Raw genomic sequence first — 23,988 nt, 5'->3', positions numbered from 1 at the left:
TCATCAAATGTCACATCTCTCAAATAGATGACTTTCCGTCATCCATATATATAAAAGTGAAAATGTGTGGTTTTGTGGCAAAATGTATCTTTCCTATACAATTCCACACTGTTTCACGAATCTGCACCAAATTGTGCACAGTCACCTCTTATGACCCTCCAGACATTACTGGCTACATGACATTTGGACACCTGACCCCTTTCCCCGGCTTTCAGCAAAAGGGAAAATGTGTGTGTGGGTTTGTGGCTTTGCATCTGTTCCCTACACAATTCCACAGTTTCACCCATCTACACCAAATAGTGCAGAGTCACCTGTTGGGACCCTCCAGACAATACTGACTACATGACATTTGGACACCCCACCCCTTTTCCCGTATTTCAGCAAAGTCAACATTTGTAGATTTGGGGCTTGGTAAAGCTTTGTTCCTTTCACAATTCCAGACCATTTCACCAATCTGCACGAGATTCTGCAGGGTTACCTATACCTATGAGGAGATGAAAGCCTGGACAGTCACAGGTATATCAACTAGTTTTTAATGTATGTCCTTTGTCAGAATTAACAACCAAATGAACTTCCTGAGTCTATATTGTGGGAATGCTTTCATCATCTCCTCAAGTTCACTCTTACTAACCCATGTATGCTCCCCGCTGCTGTGTTTTTTGTTTCGTTTAATTGGGCTTTTTATCTGAAAGGACAATCTGTGTGTTCACAACTGTGCTTCTGGGTATATCTCTGAATCAGAGTACCATAATCATCTATACTTTTGTATCTCCCTTTAGATTGTCATTCTTTGTTACCGCTCAGCTTGTGTTAACTGTTGTAGTCTGCATTGTGGGACGTATTGACCCACTCCGCTGTGCTATGCGGCATCACTCTGATAGTTATGGTGCACGAAACAGCAACAATGGCGGCAAAACTCGTGTGTGTGCCAAAAACCTCCAAATCTGCGTGTGTAAATGCACAAAAAGATGGATGCACAACCTGCCAACCATGGTGCGTATGTGGTGGGATAGAGCTCACACTGCAGAAAATGTGCCAGTGGGCCCTATGACCAGCAAACAGAGTGCAAAGAGAGAAGCAGCACTTTGCAAATGAAACTCCAAAATGTGCCTATAAATGACATTTGCTTTGGTTCTAAAAACTCCAAAATGCCTATACACAACACTTCTCAACATTCAAAATCTTTCCTGGCACTAAGATTCATGTAATCTAATGAAGCAAGGTGAATATATAAAGTCGTAAAGAGTAAAACATTTCTTCAGAAAAACTGATTGTCTGTAAACTGATACCCCCTGTCAAAATATGTGTGCAGTACCCTGGGCTAGCTGTGAATGACAGCTGTCAGGTGAGCTCCTGATGAAACTTCAAAGTATCTAAACTAACAGTCTGCCAAATTTGCAAACATAAAAGGATTGTTGCTAAAAGGAAAACAGATCGCAGTTGTGTTTTTGATCCCACAGATTTAAAGCTAAGAAAGTAATGTATTTATGTTTGATGCAACAAGTTTGGTTCCTGCTGGATTTTTAATTAAGGATAAATTAGCCTGGCTGAGCTGCAACCCTTTGGAAGTGGAACAACAGGTTTCTCCCAAGGGGAGGGAAATCCTCTCAGCAGAAACTCACTGGTAGATGATAATTGTGGGTTAGGACAGACTCTTGACTACATAAAGAGAATGAACAATAGCAGAGCCTTCAGCCCAGGAAACAGAGGTGTGAAAGGGTTTGTAAACTGCTCCTGCAAGGAACTCCCCAAGGGAGGGGCTTCTCCTGGACTGCAGGAAGAGACAAAGGGACAGACCATTTGCTGTTAAGCATGAACAATGAACAATTTTGAGAGACTCATAACTTGTTATTCAAAGTGAAGAAAAATATAAAAAAACAGATCTGTTAGTCTAATTTTTAGCTGCACGTTTTAAGAGGTGGTAGAACTGTGTAACATGTTCTGGACAGGAATTGCAGTATATGTGGTTTTATGAGAATTGTGTTAATGCTAAAAGTGTGAAACTTTATGCAAACATCCCTATGGTAAACACGCACATTTGTGGAAAGTTTGGAAAATGTGTTCATGGCAAAAAGGACAAAATTCTGTAGAAAGATGAAACAAGATCCCACAGCTGTGGGATTTTGAGGAACAGCTACTACGTAAAATATGGAATTCTTGTGTGTGATTTGTTTAGAGGTGACAAATGTAGAAATATGTATTTCGGTTAAAATCTGATTTTGAGACTAGTGGCTAAAGGGAAGTTTCTAAGGACTGTAAAGAAAACCATAAAATGTGACATCATCCGGCCTTGATCCACTCACTCAGATGCAAGGTGGAGATGCGGTTTTGATCCAATCCCAGCTCAAAGGGGCAAGCTTAGTTTAGCCGGCCCATATACCAATTTTGTGATGTCATTTGAAAGGATAAATAGAGACAGTTGACAACACATTGGGTCTCACTGATTCACTCACTTTCCTGATTCAGGCGAAGCACTCTGATCCAGTATTCTACATCCAGCCTTCACATCCTTCCAAATCCAGATGCCAAGACTCTTGCCAGCAGTAGAGAACTATTGACTTCCAGCAAGGCCAAATTTCTCAAACTTATTCTCACAACCCAGTGAAGCGCTGTGGTATGGGAAGGCCTTTTGAACCAGTATCCTGAAACCCTCTGGCTTGCTACCACAAGGACTGCCTGAGGAACTTGATATCCAGCTGATTGAAATACCCACAAACAAGAAGGGCAGATCCTGTTCAAATCTGATGACTGGCCTAGCTGATCCAGTCCCACACCTGATGTTCTGTCCTTCATTGACAAATCCAATTCATAACCAGAACTGACGGTCCAATTTAATGACTTATTCTGTGAGTATTAATAGGAAGAACAGTGACCCATAATATATCTGTATTGTATGATCCCAATCTCAAACCCATCCCTTCTTTAATTCAGAACCATAGGATTGCGAAAATCTTTGCGCTGACTCTTTTCTCATCTGTGTTATTAAACCCTAACTTCTTACTGATTCGATTAAGAAAAGTAAATCCCAGGGAGAAGTAGAGTATCCACAACAGGTGGGTTACACAGATCACGTGAATGTAAAATCCACCTGTGGCGTTCACTTTTTCATTGCAGAACAGTGCGATTCACCCAGTATAGCAAAATTCGTGCAAGGATAAGTTTGCCGCAAATTGAAATTCTGAAAGGTTTCCCACGTGTGAATTTGCCTTAATTTATTTCCCACTTAGACTTTAAGATTTCAAATGTTTTCTTTTGATTAAATCATTGTTTGTGAATGTGTGCAACTGTTCAAAGCGGCTTCCATAGGAATTTATAATAATTTAAGTATTTTTGTCGATATTTGGTGTTTTTGGTCACTCAATTCCAAAGACAATTTCAAAGCCAGAGTTTGAAGGGGGAAGGTGGGATTGATATTCTGTTTGATGTATGCTATTCCTGAATACCTGCTCTCTCCTCCCATCATTGCAGGGGGAACCCCTAACCACAGTGCCATCTGTTCCAAACCAAAGCAAAAGTATTCTTTTCTGTGCTGCATTTGTTTTTGTATTCGTTATTTGATTCATAGTGCATTAAAGAAATTACTTAGTGTTCTGTCACCCCATTGGTGATTGTTGTTTACCTATTAAAATATGTTGTGATTAAATTCTAAATACTTAAATAAATATTTAACTTTGCAAACTAGCCTGATGCCTGGTTCAGTGTGACCGGGGGGTGTCTCAGGAGAAGGGTGTGATATGAGTGGTATATCATTCAGAATATTGAACTTATAGATACAATAAATAAGGGTTTCCTTTCTCCACTACATGCTGGGCGTGACTTGGGTGTGTGCCGGATTGAAATCACTTACAGCATCATGCATTGGGCTGCCAACAGGATAATTGACTGCTGGGGTTGATTTGGGAGAACTTGAGGGAGCTAGCTATTGGTTCTGCCTCTTTCCAACCAAGGTTCCGGTCAAGCAAGCCATGACCACTACTCTGACTGTTGCATTTATCATACTGGTATAGGCACTCAATGACCTTATCTTTCAGGTGCACAGAAGGTCCAGGAGGTCCAGATACTGCAGGGTCTTTGGCATTATTATGTGTGAAGTCACATCACATGATCTGGTAATAAGGGAGGTATTGCTTTCAATGATCAATATTATACTTTTAATGGGTGGCATGTTGTTTTCTCTGACTTGAATTTACCAGCAAAGTTGTTTTATGTGGTAAAAACATAATTTCCTTTCCCAATGGGCGTATTTATTTAGATTAGTAAAAATATATATTTAACTCTGAAATAGAGGACAGTGGGGCATGATGATCTGGTATGATCTATTTCAAGATCTCTTGCATAGGATCTAGGAAAACAGGGTTTCTATGACACTTGAGACTGTGAGGGGTGTTGGTGGATATCAGAGGGTGTACATAAGGGTGTACATTAGGTGTGTTATGGGCCATGGGAGCTAGTTCACCCCCCTAGACCCTCTACATCCCTCAAATGACCTGTGGAATTATGTGGGCTATAAAGCGTTTTATTTAGTGACCTTCAATATTGCAATGGTCACTTTTGGGGGAGTTGCCCACCGTTACTTTGGTGGTTCTACTGATTCGACCATATGAGGTGAGCTGTCTGGGTGGAAGCTGGGAACAGACTATTATATGTCATTGCATTGTTCCTATCTTTTGTTGCATGCATTTCCACTCCTAATTATTTTTAATTATTTTGTTGGCAGTATTATATTTTTTATGATGTAAAAGTGTCCTCATCACCACTGCTACAGCATCTTTGTCACACACACCCGCAACCATTTCACTTTACATCCATTGCTCTATTTTAACACACTCAGAGTGTACCTCTCCTCTTTTTGTAGTTCCACAGTCCTAGTATAATGATGCGCTTTGCCTTCTTTGCCAGATAATGGTTTGCCTCCAATTATCATGCAATTGCAAAGGTTTTTATAGGTGAATGCAAACATGAGTGAACTGAAAACATTTCTTCTGATGCACTCTCCAGAACAGAATACATTACATCAAACAACTGTGTATACGCAACACTTGACTATCAAAAAATCAAAATAAATTGTATAATAAAAAAGTCTCCTTCATAAAGTGTACAGTGAAAAACAAAGTGTAAAGTGCCAGGATAATTTCTCTTCTTGCAATCATCAATCACTGACCTTCATGGAATTAGAAAGATCATAGAGAAAGCCAACTATATTAAATGTTGTTACAGACAACATCAGGTATTAATTTAGCCCTTGCATCATTTTTCATTTCTGACTCAAATCCTTGGTTGTTCACTTGCTGGGCTTATGCAGCAGAGTTCTTAGCATTACAAGCTTACATTGTGAGTATATGCTGGTTGTTTTCCAAATATTCCCATGCAAGAGGAAGGGGTTGGGGGTATTCTATTTCAGTGGCTCAAACATTTCAACCAAGTGTACCTGGTGGAATCCACACTTGCCTCTGCCTGCTTTGCTCCATCATATCATATCACTTTCTCTGGCCCAGCAAAGGGATTGTTGTGTTTGTTGTCACCCTCAATACAACAATATTCCAAAGTTTCCAGGTTCCTGATCCCAAAGCACATTATGGCCCATGAAGATCTTTTGGGGCAAGCCATACCACACACAATAGCTGACCAATTCTCCAAGGCCCATGCTGAAGAGGTGGGCCCAGAGGTGGAATCTAACAGCAGTCACAGATTAGCAGCCAATGTCAACTGTGATTATATAAAGAGCGATAGAGGGTGCAGGGAGAGTTTGTGCCTTCAAGAAAGTGTGTCAGTTTGCCTCACATAGCCAGACTGACAGTGGTGTGGATATCAAGCAACTTGCTGTTTGCCATTTGAACTACGTGTATCTGTTTATCTGTGGCAAACCTCCATCACAGCTCTCTAATACTTCCCGACTGGTGAAACCATTTTGCAATGCCCTTTGATATTAGTCACACCACTCTAGTCAAGAAACCGATCGGAAACCCTGCAAACAAGCTTTCAGATCTTTCAAGAACTTGGTGGCTCTCATGGAGGATATCGCCAAACACCACTTTGTGTGAGCTGATTTACCTCTTTTGATCCAGGACTGCCACTCTATTCTCCAAGAACTCAACACCACCCTCACATCCCACATCAACTGCCATGCCTCAGTGAAACAGTGCACCCTCAAGCCTAAACCTTCCACACCCTGGTACACTCAAGAACACAACTTCAACAAATGAACCATCAGAAAATGATAGAAGACTTGGCAAAAATAGCACAATGCATCCAACCTCCCCCTGCTCAAAGAGTTCTACGCTACATGCAGTAACTGTTTACCACTGCCAAGGACACCTACTACCAAAACATCATAACCAAGGCCAACATGGAAAGCAGAGCCCACTTCAAAGACATCAATCACCATATTAACCCTCTGCACAACCCACCTGTACCACACTCCATTAGGAAATGCACCACCTTCAAATCTGTCTTCATCAATAATATCAGTATGATTCTCAAACACAGTCACCAATGCTACAACTCAGAGCACACAAAACATTGCATCTTGCAAAACCACAACAACCTGGACAACTTTCAAGAGACTCACTATGGAAGACCTCAATGCCATTCTAGCATCTCTCAAGGCCACATTGTATTCAAATGGCATCCTCCCTGCTTCCGTACTCAAGACATTTCTGACTAAAGCACTCTTCCTTTATCTGACTTATCAACAGCTCCCTAACTCAAGGCACCTTCTCTTCGACCCTCAAGGCAGGACAAATGCTCCCACTTCTCATGAAATCAAAATGTATCCCTGATGACCTGGGCAACTACCACCCCATCACCCATCTTCGCCCTCCTAAGTAAGATACTTAAGAAAGTAGTAGCCACGCAAATCATCCAGCACTTTGAAGCCAACAACATCATTCAGTCCTCCTAATCTGGCTTCAGGACCAGATACAGAACAGAAATGGCTATCAGTAATTTGATTTATGATGATCTTAAAATTCTTGATGATGGCCATCACTGACTGCTGGTTCTCCTTGACCTCTCAGCAGCATTTCACGAAGTAGACCACCAGAAACTCACTGACAATCTGCAAAACTGCATGGGGATCAGAGAGATGGTTCCCAGCTGGATCAAATCATACCTTGCTAATCACTACCAGTTTGTACAAATGTATTTCTCTAGATCACCATCTCTACCCATATCCTGTGGAGTCCTGCAAGGATCTATCCTCTCCCATGAGATTTTCAATCATTACATGGAACCCTTGTCTCTCCACACAACATCGACATTCAACAATATGGAGATAACACCCAGTTCTACCTCAAGATATCCTCAATTGAATGCATCCATGGGCTCAAGAACTTCCTCTAATGGATCAACTTGTGGATGTTCATTGCTTACCTAAAGCTCAACCCCTCTAAAACTGCAACTCCTACTGCTGACCAACAACACTGAACACCTGGACATCCAGACCAACTGGCTACCTGCACCAAATCCCTTGGGCTCAACATCAGCAGACACCTCTTCTTTAAACAGCACACAGCAAGGATGACACAAACAGCTCTTTACAAACTTTCTCTTAGGAAGAAAATAGAGCCCTCCATCCCAGAAAACAACTTCAATTCTTCTGCCCAAGCCTTGGTCCTCTCCTGATGGTGGCAACACCATTTGGACATCCTTCCAGTGACTATCCTGGCTCCTCTGATATGTGTCCTGCATGCTGAAGCATGAATTATGAAAGGACTCCACAATTTCAACTGCATCACTCCAACCCTCATCGAACTACACTGGCTTCCACAGCAAGCTTGTATCATCTTTAGATGCTGCTGTATCATCTACAAGGATGTCACTGTGAAGTACCCAAGCTACATCTCTGAATAAAATCGGCATCTCTGGAAGCCTATGATCCACCAGATGAAAATATGCAGACTTGAACTCCACCGGTTCAGGAAGGAAAAAATCAAAAGACAGGCTTTCTCTGTCTCTGCCCAAGACTCTGGAACCTCATCCCCATTAACATCTAATTCTCTCCCTCGCTCCTACAGTTCAGCAAGGAGCTCAAGATCCTACTCTTCAAGGAATTGCCCCTCCCTGAAACCCAGGTCCACAGACTGTCCGCTCCCTACTATACCTGAGAGTGGGTGATATGATCCCCACTGCTTCCTCCCCTGGTTACTTGTAGATCCATTGCTGACATTTTCCCCCCTCCACTGTTGTTAGATGCACACTGTTATTTCTCTGCCTCCTAACATTGTTCTTGTCCATATGATTGTACTGCACTACTTTGCTTCCCGAAGCTAGGTCTGTTCTTAATAAACAACCTAACAATACAAATAATGTTAAAATGCTCAATATACTCCAACCTAGGGCAAGGTGTTCAGCCAAATAGGTGGCTGGAAATGTGGGAGGAAACTGTCAGTGTTGTCAAGCATCTTTGTTTTTATTTATTTTTTACAGAAGATTAGGCGTTCACAACCATACTCTTGTAACAAAATTAAAAAAAACACATTTACACTAAGTGCACCCCAGAAAGAGACCTGGAGTATGAATAGCTATAACCCTCTTGTCCAGGGGCATACATATCCGGGCTGGCAGGCCATTAGCAGCCTGTGAATGCCCATGAATGCCAGGTGGATTTTTAGATCATTACTCTCTGGCTTGGTTTGAGAAATCAAACAAAGATGTATCCCAATATGTTTACGATCAATTAAACTTTGTATACAAGCACTTATTTTTTTACAGAAGGAAAAAAAATATCTAGTAGACCAAATCAGCTACATCTCATTAGCATAAGATAGTCTTAACTTCACTGCTGACAAAATCTAGATCAGTTTGATATGATTTTCTGCTTTCCGACACCCTAAACTTGACCTGGTAAATTAAGCAAAAGTTGCCTGCTGATCCTTTTTCACAATTTCATCCAAAGTCAACTCGTTATATATTGATATATAGGGTTCCTTCTTAGGACTAGGAACAGTTCCAGGCTTTATGAAGGTGACAACTTTTCATGGGGGGACACTGAAATGTAAACAAAAATATAGCTTATGCAATGAAGGTAAAAAGTTGATGGAAGGATGATGATGTTCCCCATCCAGAATGCCATTGATTGCAGGACTGTTCCTGGAAATGTATATTCTAACACATTCCAAATAACCTTTTGAGTTTCACGACACTTACGTGCCATATGATTCCCTCCATAATACCCATAAATTGCTTGGTTTCAAATTAATGCTTCATCTGTGTGTGATACAACTGTTCAAGCTAGTGGGACAAATATACACACTCTAACGCTGATCAATCCACAGGAGCAGGAGCCCCTTCATCTTCCGGAGCAGCCCCCTGCCTCCGGAAGGCCTGGGATCCAACTAGATGTAAGGTAGGACCCAGAGCTCACTCCGCAACTAATTTGCCCCCCCCCGGCCTCATCCACTTTCATTTTCCAGCGGAATCGCTGCTATCAACCCACAGCAGCCTACGACAACCCTGCAAGCTGGATCAGCCTGCAATTTTCCTAAAAAACGTTTCCACGACTGAAACAACTTTGCATCTCCATTGCAGCCCATGAGGTGCTGCTTTCTCTAAGATGGCCGCCCCACCTTCCCGAAGCAAACCTGACCCTGTTGCTGCTGTGTGAGTCTGCCGCGGCGCGTGATTGGCTGCCCCTGCCTCATTTTGGACAATCCATAGCCAGCAGGCATTAAGCCGACCCAACCCCAAAGGCACACACACCAAGGCTGTGGTACCTGTCCCGAGCGCACTAACGCTGACCAATCCACAGGAGCCCCTTCATCTGCCGGAGCAGCCCCCTGCCTCCGGAGGGCCTGGGATCCACCTAGATGTAAGGTAGGACCCAGAGCTCACTCCGCAACTAATTTGCGCTCCCGCCCTCATCCACTTTCATTTTCCAGCGGAATCGCTGCTATCAACCCACAGCAGCCTACGACCCCCCTGCAAGCTGGATCAGCCTGCAATTTTCATAAAAAGCGTTTCCACGACTGAAACAACTTTGCATCTCCATTGCAGCCCACGAGGTGCTGCTTTCTCCAAGATGGCCGCCCGCACCTTCCCGAAGCAAACCTGACCCTGTTGCTGCTATGTGAGTCTGCCGCGGTGCGTGATTTGCTGCCTCTGCCTCATTTTGGCCAATCCATAGCCGGCAGGCTTTTAGCCGGCCCACCCCCAAAGGCACACCCACCAAGGCTGTAGTGCCTGTCCCGAGCCTGTCCAGAGGATGACCAGAGGCCAAGGCCGGAATCCCTGTCCCTCGCACCTCCCCTAGCCACCTGTGGAGCTGTAACCTACTCACCATCGACAGGGTAAGCAAGCATTACCCAATCCTCCCATGCTCTACACATTTAACTCTTCCCCACCAAAGTCTCGTAGCACTGGCTCTTCTGATACACCCATTACTGGCCAAGCCGTAACTACTAAACACCTGACACTAAATTGCATCTAACCTGTAACCCAGCCTGTGAACAGGTCCACGGTTGCACTGACTAATTGTTTGAAAATTGCCCTCTACATCTACTTAACCCCAGCCTACTATCAACGACTAACTTACACATTGCAACTTACCTACCGCATTGAGCAAATGACGCCCGGAACCTGCCCAGCTTGCCTACACACGCCACCTGATTGCCCTTATTATGAACTCTGCACATGCCATTTTTAGCCCAAATGTGATTACTGATTTTAGGTGAACCCTTTGCCTATTTGCATCTATTTGCACATGCCATTTTTAGCCTAAATGTGATTATTGATTTTAGGTGAACCCCTTTGCCTATTTGCATCTATTTGCACATGCCATTTTTAGCCTAAATGTGATTACTGATTTTAGGTGAACCCCTTTGCCTATTTGCATCTATTTGCACATGCCATTCTTAGCCTAAATGTGATTACTGATTTTAGGTGAACCCCTTTGCCTATTTGCATCTATTTGCACATGCCACTCTTAGCCTAAATGTGATTACTGAATCTAGGTGAACCCCTTTGCCTATTTGCATCGATTTGCACATGCCATTTTTAGCCTGAGTGTGAGTTGTGAATTTAGGGGAACCCCTTGTCTATTTACACATGCCAAACCGTACAATGTACCTCAGTAAGAGCCAAACAGCCACCCTACCGTACCTCCTCATACATATATTACACCTTACCATCTTTATTGCTGCCATAACCATGTACCCTGCAGAAAATGCACCCTGTCCAACCCTAGAAAGAAACACTAGACTACGAGCCAGACTACCCTATCTCTACGAGCCCATCTACCACAACAAGAGACCCACCCTACAACACACTAAAATCCATCCGAACCACACCACACCCTGCTACAACTCCACCCAACCCAAACTCATCCCTATAACAATCCAGGATACACCCAATACTACCACTATATCCGGAGCTTTGATCAACGCTAGATCGCTAGTGGCCCACGCCACAGAAATAGCAGACACCTTATCCTCAAACAACCTCGACCTCCTAGCTATCACTGAATCATGGCTGCACGAAGCAGCAGGCCCAGCACTCTCAATAGCCATTCCAGAAAATTACCAAATAATCAGAATGGACAGGCCCAACAACAGAGGAGGCGCCCTAGCCATTATAGCTAAAACAAACCTCGAGCTAAGACCACTGCCTCAAGCACCTCTCAAATCCTGCGAACTCCTAGTAGCTAAACTACCTATCTCCAACTGTCGCACCTTAACCATTTATCTAATATATAGGCCACCCGGCCCCATTGACTCATTCGAAGCAGACCTATCCAGCCTCCTAGCCAACAACATAAAAGACACCTCCCAAATATTATTGCTAGGCGACTTGAATCTAGGATTAAACGACCCTGACGACAAACCAGCACAAGCTATAGCTAACATGCTAGATGAACACGGCCTAATCCAAAGAGTGCTTACCCCCACCCATAATAAAGGTAGGACCTTGGACTGGATTGCCACTCTAAACTGCAACACCGTCATTACCAAAACCGCTCCCCAACACTGGACAGACCATCACCTCATTGACTTCACCTTATCTCTCAATAAAGAAGTCAACAAGGAAAAATCATGGCACCACCACTGCCTACTAGAGCAAAAAAAAACATAACTCCTGACAACCTCCTACCACTACTACTGCCAACCCTCAATGCTCTCCCCGATAACCTAAAACCAGAATGTCTAGTAGAAAACTATAACAATGCCATAAAGAACGACTAGACATCATTGCCCCTCTAAAACTACAAAAAAGCAAACAGCAAACCCACCTGAACACCTGGTTCACCCCACATCTGAAAGAACTTAGACTGCACAAAAGGAAACTCGAAAGCCAATGGTGCAACTCCCCTACAGAAGAGAACAAATCACAACTTAAACTTTGCGCAAACAACTATAAAAAAGAAATTCTACTCACTAAAAAGAATCTATTCAATGAAAGAATCGAAAAATCTAGCTCCAACACCAGATAACTATTTGCCACACTAATGGAACTAGAATCCCCTATGCCCCCACCAGACAATATAATTAAGGATAAAGTATGGTGCACCAGCGTCCAAAACGCCCTAACTAATGAAATCAAAACTCTCCAAACCAAAATCGCTTTGAAAAAAGACTTCCTCACCACCAATGAAGCATCTCCCAGCAACCACGCCAAAATAGCCAACCCTCCAGGCCAGAATCTCTTCAGATTCACCAAAATATCTAGCCCAGAAACAGAAAAAGTTATAGCCTCACTTAAACCATCTAACTGCAAAGGCGACAACTGCCCTCCCCAGATAATCAAGGATGCTGCTAGGGACCTAGCCCCCTTTATAACCAAGCTGATCAACGCATCCTTCTCCTCCAAGACCATACCAAGTAACCTCAAAGAATCTTGGCTCCTGCCTCTCCTCAAGAAGCAAACCCTAGACCCTGCTATTCCCACCAATTACAGCCCATCACCACAGTGCCATTCTTGTTAAAGATAATAGATAGAGTAGCATACCTGCAAATTTAGCAATATCTTGAAACTCATAAACTACTAGTTACCCACCAATCGGGCTTCAGACCGCAGCACGGTACCGAGACAGCCTTAATCGATCTTAAAACCCAGATCAATGAGATTAACGACAAAGGGAACACCGCCATGTTACTACTCCTCGACCTGTCGGCAGCATTCGACCTGGTGGATCTCGCAGTCCTGTGCGAACACCTGGCCTCAGCAGCCCACTTCACGAAAGAGGCCATAGCCTGGATCCAATCATTCTTGGACAACCGAACTATGAGGGCCTTCTCCACCCTAGCCTCAGCAGACCCCATTAAAATAACAGAACCTCATACCCCTTTCGGGCAACTTCGTTTCAGATACGGCCTTGGTAAACAAAATATATCTCATCATTCAGGCATGGATGGCCACACACGGTCTATGTCTGAATGATGAGAAAACCAAAATCCTGCTCCTCGGATCCAATACCAATCTCAAAAAACTCAGTTCCAATTATAAGGACTTCAACATTGATGGCAACACCATCACAGTGGCCAAAACAGTGAAAACGCTAGGCTTTCACCTTGATGCAACCATGTCACTAAAAAAACAAGTCAACTCACTAGCATCCTCCACCGCCTACACATGCAAGCTAATCAGGGCAAGTAGAGCCTTCCTCACCCAAGCTAGCTGAATCATCATAGCCAACGCCCTAATACTATCCAGACTGGACTATTGTAACACCATGTACGTAGGAGCCAACAAATGCATAACCAACAAACTACAGACATTACAAAATAACGCTCTCAGAACAGCCCTCAACCTAACCTCTGAGGAACACATCTCCAACAAAAGGAGAGAACACAAATGGCTCAAAATCTCTGACCGCATCTCACTCAAAACGGCATCACTCACTCACAAATGCTTAAACAACGCAGCCCCCCCCCATCTCGCATCCAGAATAAAGAAAAAACCTCCACCCGCCCCACCAGATCAATTAACTCCTACTGCCTGCAGGTACCCAATTTCAGACAAAAGAAAACCGGCGGCAGTAGCTTCCCTGTCTTGGCAGCTCAACACTGGAACGCCCTCCCACTCAACATTAGGACAGACCAATCCTACTATAGCTTCAGGCGAAACACCCTCACTTGGTTGCGGGCCAATGATCCTCACGACTAACCCTGCCATCTCATCTGCTCATGCCAGTGCTATAACCTGACTGCCTTGCACAGCATTAAATATGTAAATATGTAAGTGCAACCAAACTGCCCCTATGCACAACAATAAACATGTAAATGTGTAAGCTCTCGCTTAACTATATGTATATATGCACATTCCACACAATGTAATTGTAAATGTAATGCTTTTTTCTCATGTCTGCCTTATCCTGTAACCAAGTTTTTATGTAATCCTATCTTCCTGTCCTCTGTTGCGCCCTGTTACCTCTGGGTTTTGCGCGCCATACTAAATAAATAAACAAACAAACAAACAAACAAACAAACAAACTCTATGTGATTGTCAATTCAGGTTGCTTCGGCAAAGTTAAATGTCTCTCATACATTCTATATGAACAACATAACATTGCAATGGGTAAAACCTTGTGGCTATTTTGGATTATCGTTTATTGAGACCTTGAAAAGTTGTTCACCACTGAGTAAGCAATATTCAGCCATGCAATTGGTCTATGATGCCATTATTCAGCCTATGATTTTACCACAAAAAAACTGTCAGTATGAATGATTCTTCGCATCTGTCCGGAGAACCCGTTATGGTTCTGAGGTGCAGGGATATGAATAACCAAGTATTTCAGAAAATGCTGAAGATAACTTCTTGAAGCAGGTTTTACTCCTCCCAGCCTCCTTTGACAAATTGACAATTCATTAATAACTGGATCCAGACTTCTTGGTAGATGAGTGTCTTTGTAAACCATGATCATTGTGGTCATCTCTATGGAGTTATTCAAAGGTTGATTATTCTAGGAAATTCTGAGTGACATAAGACAGAGACACTGCGCACTGAAGATCCGGTGACACAACTATGTCAAACCAGATTATGTATTATTCATCATATAGACTGGTTCTTGAATCCAGTGATGGTTTCAAATTTGCAGAACAGGCAGATGAAAAAGCAACTTCCAAAAAAGGTTGGGGCTGAGTTGGAACTCATAAAAATGCGAAATAGGTCACAAATGATGTCATCCAGATGTCCTGCCTAGAACCTCACTAAGCATCATGGAAGATACAGCAAAAAGGTGTCTAACCAGCTTCATATATAATCCACTTCCTTTTGGGCCACCTTATACTTATGCTTTGGTCAAGGGAGGCCATGCTCATGTCCATTTGCCCTCAAAGTGAAGAGACTGTCATATACTTTCTTTTCTCTTCTAGTGCTTATCAATATATGTGTTGGCGTACAATTATTCCTGTCCTCAAAGCTCATGGATTTAAGCAATGCTCTTCTGTTCTTCTATATGTAGGATTGCTATCTGACCCTGTGGTATCTTGGGCAGTGAAGACCTTTTTAATTCAAGCTCTCAGAAAATTCAGAGGACATTTTGCTAGTCATGCTCTGTGTTTTATGCTTTGTGCTTTTTTACTTTTTTCCATTGCTTTTTATTTTTTTCTGTATTGTATGACATGCTTTCATAGATTTATCTGCAATAAAGCCTAAATCATGACCGCCAATTCATAAAATGAACAAACGCCTGTACAAATATCTTTGTGAATTTAGTTGTCCATTGTACACAGTTTGGATGTAGTGGGTTTTCCCTGGTATCAAATGAGTATCTCAGATGCCAACCTGAATACAAATGATGTCTTAGAAACCAAAATACTTCTGAATGAAACCGCAGTGAAATTAAAATTATTTTGATGATTGGGGGATTTGAATAATAATTGTGAAATTATCAAGATCATGACTGGTTTTTTAAAATGTTACTATGACCGCCATGCCTGTTTCCTTCACGTTCCGTGTTTGGCATGTCTTGTGTATAGGCGGTTTGGTTGGCAGATGCCTCTGTGTTCATCGTTTTATAGCTCGAACAGCAATTTTTTTATGTTAAAAAGTCAGTCCAGTTGTTACTGACTTATGCAATACGATCTCTTACTCTTTATATTCCACTTCACTCCACCTCTGCATCAGACCTGTGCTAGGACTGCATCCCACTCGCAGTCCGGGACAAGCATATTCGATGTACTTATTTTCGCGTGGTCTACTTAAATGTAAGTGGCAATATGTTTGTTGTAATTGCAAGTTACAAGTCATGGACTTCACCCACATATGTAAAGATAAACTTCTACTTGCATTCACATTTAGACCTTGTGTGTTTGCCTAGTTCACTCATTATACAGTGGAACAAATATGCGCTGTCTAAGTTGTGTATAGATAACTGCCATAGTTATTTTTTTCTAAAATACCACATTAGACATACTCACTGAGGTGCTGCTCCTCTTTATATCTCCCTAACATTTAAAGGTACTTATGACAGATCTAAAACATCTCAAGACAGGAACTGTAATGTGGGAATCATTGGTACAGTTTTTTTCTGAACATGGTTTGTTGGTCAAATGACATAGCAACGATGGCGTACGTCTTGTTGGTGCTGACTCATTTACTATCCTGGTATATTGCCTTTGGAGATTTGCTTGATGGTCTGTGGTCTACACAATAGTGAAAGAGTGACTAGATGAAATTCTGTCAAGAGAAAGTCAACGTGGGTGGCATTGAAGAGAAAAACGCTCATTAGGAGATTGCCAGTATCCTGCTGGTAATTCCGGTGGAATACCGGCAAACTCCACTTACCATCTTTGCCGACCAATATTCCAGTATTACTAGGATATTATGGGTGGCAGAGAGCTTTGGGGGTTTTACGATGGGGTACAATGGCAAGTTATTTTTTTGTTTTTGCGCTTGTATACGCAGTGCCTGGAACTCACTTCACACGTCAATGATGATGGGCTCCGTAGCGCTTGAGAAATCAGTTCAATCTGACACTATTTTGGAGAAAGAGCCTGGCTGTAATTGGTTTGAATCTGTCCTTAATAATGAAGGATGGCTCTGAATAGTCAGTCTGTGCAAATATTATATATATTGTAGCATGACTCTTGTGAATTTGTAAGTTTTTTCACACTTCTTTTGTATTTGTACATACCCTTCGATAACTTCTGTTGATTCGGTAATGTTTGACAACAATACATTTCGAGAACCAAAAAAAAGGAACAAAAAAATAACGCTTCTGTTTGGCAAAACTGACTTTCCGAAGCAAAAGTCCCATGGGGCCATGCTTTACAAGTGAATAGTGTTTATGTCAACCAGTTTCTGTAGAGATGAGGCATAGACAAGCGACAGATTACGATGATACATTTTTTTTTCTGAAAATGTTATGTCATGGATTTTCGTGAACTGACTGATTGTTTGATTGATGTATGATTGTGTGATAATAGACAGATGCCAGATGGATAGAACATCCGTCTGCACGAAACTAATTGTACAGTTGCGGACGTACATTTTTTTTGTTTTTTAAAGACATATGCAATGCTCATTATACACAAATCTGAATGTGTTCAAATATGTATACTTGCCCAACAGGCCTGGCCAGTGGAAGTGCTCACATCTAGAAAATATTGTTATTTACACGATGAACATATGCATACAATTGTTACAGTGGAATTATATTAATGTCCAGGTGTCAAAAAATAGGATGTACTTACTCTGCCCACATACTGTGTGTCAGTGCCAGTGTACTCTTCTAACAGGAAGAAATTGTTCCACATCCAACCACGTTTGGTGCGTTGCAGCACCTTCCCGCCTTCTTCGGAAAGCACTTTCTGGCTTCCAACGTGCCGGCTAGTCCTTCTTTGGAAATATATGGTGCGTCCCATGTGAACCAGAAAGGCGCAGATGAAAACTGACAATGGTAAGCAAGTCCTCATTATTTGCAGGATGGACACCAGGGATAGAAGCTTGCTACGAGTCGGCTTTGATTCACAATTGTTGAAATGTTGCTATTCACATCCGAACAATCTGTGGAGAGATCAAAAGATAATAAGAAATGGTAGAGTGAGCAAATTTTGGAAACATATTGATTTTCTTCATACACCCTTGTACAGATACCCATTCCACTACTCTTTGAAAAGAAGGCTCTTAGAAAGAGAACTGAATGTTTCATCAAACGCCTGTCACATATTTCCAAACCTCTTTGTTTATGATAATGTTTGTCCAAATGTACTGTACCAATGTAACTGTGTATACCACTTTAATATGCCAAAAACATTGGTTAATAACAACATGTATTCACTCCACATTTCATAAGAAATGAAGTTCATTATTCAACAATAAGGCAGTATGTTCAACATAGTGCCTAACCCTTGAACCTCTCGATGGACCTGTACATAGAGTTCCTAATTTCCATATGACAGCATAAAGAGACGTGGCAGTGAAAGTGTTAATGTGAGTATAAGTGTTCAGGACAGATGTACCATTGAAGAAACTCAGAACAACCTTTGTAAATGTCTGAGGGCTAAACTCTCTTTACTTTATAAGCGCTGATGAAACCCTCAGTCACACACTAAGCAGACATTGATACACAATGATTCAACCCAAACCTATCACAACATAGCATAATCTATAAATTGTAGTTGCTATACAAAAAGACATTATATAATCTCGGTCCATCTAACAGCATTGTTGATTTCATCAAAGCTTTAAATGATCTTGCTCTATGGAGATAGAACACTTTAAATCAGCTGCAGTGGAAACTATTTCCTGATCCAAATTAAAATAAAATAGGTCTCTATAAAAATAAACAAAAGATGACTTTGTTCAATGTGAGCCTCAAAATGTGATTAGTGACGTACAACATTAAAAAGACCTCCACGACTGCAGACCACCCATGTTTTTTGAGCTATAAGAATTCAGTAGTGTAGAACATATGGGTATGAAGAAGATCAAAGGACCATCCAATTTAGCTGAACCCACTCCTTCATTTCAGAAATCAGGGGTGCCTTCCAGTGGCATCTCCAGTAATCAATGTTATGGGGGGCACAAAAGAGGCTATAGAAACGTAGGGAGGCACTTCAGAATGGATGATGAGAACGTGTTTTTCCCAAATTGACACTAGTGAAGTAGTCCAAAGAGAAACTGTGGAGGTAAAAACGGTGCATTTCTATAGCACAGTGTTTGGGGAAATTTGGATAAAAATACATTTACAAGCAATTGAGGCATCAACCCTAAGCACAATGCCAAGTATACACCATAGGTCAGTATACATGACACCACTTTTAATATTGTGCCGCCAGCACATCATACAGTGCACAATATTGGGTTTGGGTGTGCCCGAATATAACAGAATTAGTTGCAAGATGTTACCAACAAAATGCTGGGTTATTTCTTAGTGTTGCTCAAATATTGCAGGGGTCTGTCAATTGTATTTTATTTATCTGTTTAGTAAGTGCCGCAGCCTGCAGGCATCAGGGTGCACAAAAAGAGACATACACACATAAGACAGACACTTCTTACCTGGGACCCTAATCATGAGTGGGGCTGTTTCAATTGAAAAGCAATTGGCCGCATTACGAAGCTGGCGCTAGCCGTGCCTGTAGAACAGGCATGGCTGCCGCTGGTATTTATTTTTTTCTGGCACCCACAAATGGGCAATTACCGGGTCATCATGTCCTTTCCAGACCCGGTATTTGCCCATTCCTAAAAAATTCTTCCCCATTCCCATTTGAGCCCTACAGGGCACAACTTGGAGTTTGCCGGTCTGGTTACAACTGTACCAGCATGCTTACCGGTACCGTTGTATCCGGACTGGCAAGCTCGTAATGAGGCCCAATGTCTTCAATCATTTGCAGAGTTCTCCTTGTTGCTCTATTACAAGGATGTTGCAAATAAAAGTGCACACCGGCCTAAGGTAATGTTCAAATATACCATTGTGCTCTTAAAAACTGCACTGATCGCCAAAAACTGCCAGCCTGCAGGCAAACATAGTCATGCCAGTTCCAACACTGCCGGGCAAGCCTTGCTCAAGCCTGCCTCAGTATGTCATGTTCTGATAAAAGTGCAGCCTCCAATCTGCCAATCATTCCATCATATGCCTGGTCAGCCACCATATATAATAGACATCCTTGCAGAGGTTGTAATAATATGCCAACCATTGTATGGTTGCAGAGTCACCATATGTAATGTAGGGTCCCACTAGTCCAAACCCAAATGACCCCAACACTGCAAGACCCAGAGTGCAAGCCCCATACCTGACCTCCTGCCTTTATCACCCAGAGCACAATTCCTCTAGCTTGCATCCTGCCCCCACCATCAAGAATTGTAAGCTCATACCTGGCACCCTGGCCCTCCACCACTCAGAGCACAAGCCCCAGACCTGGCATCCTGCTGCCGCACTCAGAGGACAAGTCCCATGCTTGACATCCTGCCATCCCACCACCTGCACCACATGCCCCAATCTGTCATGCTACCCCCAGTTCCCAGAGCACAATCCCCATACCTAGCATCCTGACTCCTGACCACCCAGACCACAAGCCCCAAACCTGTCCTGCTGCCCCCTACTACCTGGTGCACAAGCCCTATAATTGGCATCCTGCTTTCACAACAACCAGAGAACAAGCCGCATACCTGCCATCCTCTCCCCACAACCCAAATAAAAAGCCCCATATCCTGCATCCTGTCCCCCAACACCTAGAGAACAAGCCCCATACCAACATCCTAGTCCCCAACACCAAGATTGCAAGTCCCATACCTGGCATCCTGTCCGCCACTAACCAGAGCAAAAAACACAATACCTGACATCCTGTACCTCTCCACCCAGAGCACAAGCCCCATACCTGGCATTCCGCCCCCCATCATCCAGAGTGCAAGCCCTTTTACCTGGCATTCTACCCCCTACCACCAAGACTGCAAGGCCCATACCTGGCCTCCTGCCCCCAACAGCCAGAACAGGAGCCCTGTACCTGGCTCCGGCTAGTCCTGAGAGATCCGACTGGAAGAGCATTACCCTTATATTCGATTGTGGCTTCCTCCATAGAGAGGCATCAGACAGAGCAACCCAAGCCCACACCTGCCTTCTTGGGGCACAGGGAGCACAATGTTTTGTAGGGGAGGCAGGTTCCCCCCCTGGCCCTACCCTAGAGATGCCAGTGGTACTTTCCTCTCCAGGCTTGGGATAGTTCCTGCCTTCTCGTTTGATGTGGTCCTGTTCTGTGAACACCTAGATAGAATCTCATTAATTTTTGTAGGTTGGCTGTAGAGTGTCTTGCGTAAGCCAGGAGGGATTATGCTACAGGAAAAGGGGGTGGGGGAGTACTGAACCATTTAGGATTGATGAACAATGGACCATTGCATCAATGGAAAGAGTGAATTTATTTAGACGTCCCCATCCAACATTAGGCAGTTAAAGGTTGGTGGAGGTCTGCTCCATCTTGTCTTGCTTTCAGTGTGTCTTGGTTACCATTGTTCTTTCTGCTGATTTGCTCCAATAACAGTCACACACTTTACTAGGTCAGTAAAAATTATCCAAAGTAAATATCTATAGTTGTGTGCAAAATTCATCATATAGAGGTAGCACCTCCTGCTAGATACAAGGCAAGGGTATGGACCCAAAAAACGCAACATTTCAGGAACAGAAGTTTGCAGTCCTGTGAACTTGTTAGAGCAAGCTTTTATCACAGTTTCTTGGACGTACAGAGATAGGGGTTGCAGAGCTTGGTAAAGGAATAGGGACGGATTGGGTGTCTAACTTACCTGTAAGTATGTGCAAGTCACTTGTGTGAGTTATTGGTGGCCAGCTGTATAACACTATAGACTAGATTACAGAAAGTGAACTGGTGCCAGGCAATGCTGCACCATTATGCTGGAGATTTGCAACCATATTCTTTATCAATAAGTACTACCAACATTGCATTCATGTCCACGGATATGTGGAAAACAATATTACTTGCTTGGTCAGTGAGCACACACAGGCGCCAAATACCAGTGCCGCATTTCCTGACACCAGCACTCTTTATGTAAGATGGACCATTATACTTTGTGTCATTTGAATTTAAATTCAGCCCAAAACTCCTCCACCTAATCTTCCCTGCACTTAAAATGAATTACCTGCTGTTTTCAGATTCAAGTAGCACTTACTCTTCCACCTCTTCCATTGTCTGCTAGTGGAATTATTCAGGAGGAGAGAGCATTTCTTTCTTCAATACACCAAGGACAGAAATATGTATTCAATGTGCGTACATATTTAAACCATATTTCAAGAGGCTAGATTTTCAAAACGCCTCGCATAAACATGGTTAATAAATCTCTTCCCGGCAGGTAAAGTGCTGCCACTTGAAATTCCATGGATAATTAACTATATAAACAGTACTCCCTCAGACCCAATTGTATAAGGAAGACATTCAAGCACAATAATGATGGCAACTTGTTGCTGGGGGGATTGCCACCCTGAATTTCACAGAGCCATAGCATTTAAAAGCATCACATGTGTACGCAAGGGTACGGAGAGTATGCTTATAACATCACACAGCATCTGTACCTGGTCCAAACAATGTGTCCTTGATGGACCAATTACAGGGGCAGTTTAAAGGAAAACACCACCATTGGCCACGTATTCTAAGATAGAGCTATTTTTCCTTGAACACATTGCTAACATGAATGTACATACACATACCCCAAAACAACCTGAAATTGCAGTGTGTGATAGTGGCAAAATGAGTTAACTTTATAGGCCTGCACCTTTCACCCAACAAAATCTGAATACCCAGGGTTACATAAAAGGCAGATCTACCACATTTAACTTTTTAGGCATTCCCATTAAGTGATTATTCAAAGTTAACCCAGTCAGAGCTATGAACAGGGAACTAGATGCATCAGAAAGTGTTATTATTTGTGGTGCTCATAAAAGGCAATTTGGCTTGTTGCGGATCTGGTGGTAACCATGCCAGTGCTACCGGTGGGTTACCGCCAGACCCGTACATATTTACTGGTGCCTGACTTCCCGGTGCCACCGGGGGATTACAACCCCGGCAGCCCGGAAAGTCAGGCGCAGGTAAAATGTGTTTCCCCATTGCTATAGGACTCTATGGGAATGGGGACACAGAAGCACCAGCATCGTTGTTAACGGTGCCGGTGCTTCCATGACAGGTTTGCCTACCATGGCTGCTGTGCCTGGCAGGGTCAGACCTGTCGGGCACAGCGGCTCCTGCAGGCAGACCTGTAATATGACGGTCTGGAAACGCTGGTTCTTGTAAGCTCACCGTCACCCTTGTTTCCAGACCGGCAGGGTCATAATGAGGCCCAGTATCTGCATTTTCATAGTGCTTTGGTGCTAAAATCTGTCCGAGACTGAGGCTGGGAGCCTCACACAATCTGACTCTGGGCTCATAGATGAGAGCTGTGGTTCATAGAGCAGATGTACAGAACACATAAAGGTACAGTATTGAAGTTTGCTGTTGTTGTCACAAAGTCGAGTAGGATCAACACAAAATGGATGCAAACTGATAGTTCAAAACTAAGGTTTATTAGGGGTAGGGTAGTTTGGGAAAAACTAACACTATGCAAAATAAGGTCTCTATAATACATGCATGGCTTATCCTTAGGGGTAACAGTTCTGCTCTTTAGCTTGCAAATCCTGTACCAGGTTTCTCCCAGTGTTTGGAGATTACTTCACAGTCCTGGGGTTTTAATTGTAAACACACTTTTCACCTTAGTTGGCATATAAGTCATCAGTTCTCATCCTGGTGCCTGACACAGACAACTTATCAGGATCAGCTTTTATGTTGAAAGTCATATGCACATTCGAGATGCTACTAAGCAGACTACCCACATGCATTCGCTGCGGACCCCAATGTCCAGCTGGCTGTATGTCTGATCTTTTCCCTGGAGTATGACACTGCCGTAGCCAATAGAGCTATTATGACTTGCATAGGTTCTTTCCCAGACTCAGCTGCCCAAAGACTGATACCTAGGGAGCGATTAAAGGAGAAGGATAACTAGAAGTAGTCTGCTTGTGACAATCCCCTGCATCAGTCCAGGGACAATTTTGTGAGGTCTAGGGTATAAATATGTTTC

General features: G+C 42.9%; 1 protein-coding gene across 1 annotated transcript in view; it reads right to left on the bottom strand.

Moving 5' to 3' along the window:
* LOC138481513 (cadherin-9-like) overlaps positions 1 to 23,988 on the bottom strand; it is a 1,092,027-nt gene that overhangs the window by 720,673 nt on the left and 347,366 nt on the right. Inside the window, exon 2 of the mRNA XM_069613698.1 lies at positions 17,628 to 17,940. Coding sequence (XP_069469799.1) covers positions 17,628 to 17,849 — 222 coding nt within the window. The 5' untranslated portion in view covers positions 17,850 to 17,940. The remainder of the gene's footprint in view (positions 1 to 17,627; positions 17,941 to 23,988) is intronic.

Source organism: Ambystoma mexicanum, chromosome 5p (genome assembly GCF_040938575.1).
Source record: "Ambystoma mexicanum isolate Mex_15411 chromosome 5p, UKY_AmexF1_1, whole genome shotgun sequence".
In the NCBI taxonomy this organism is placed as follows: Eukaryota; Metazoa; Chordata; class Amphibia; order Caudata; family Ambystomatidae; genus Ambystoma; species Ambystoma mexicanum.
Note: the sequence above shows the minus strand (reverse complement) of the source record. Positions and strands in the feature narration are given on the sequence as shown.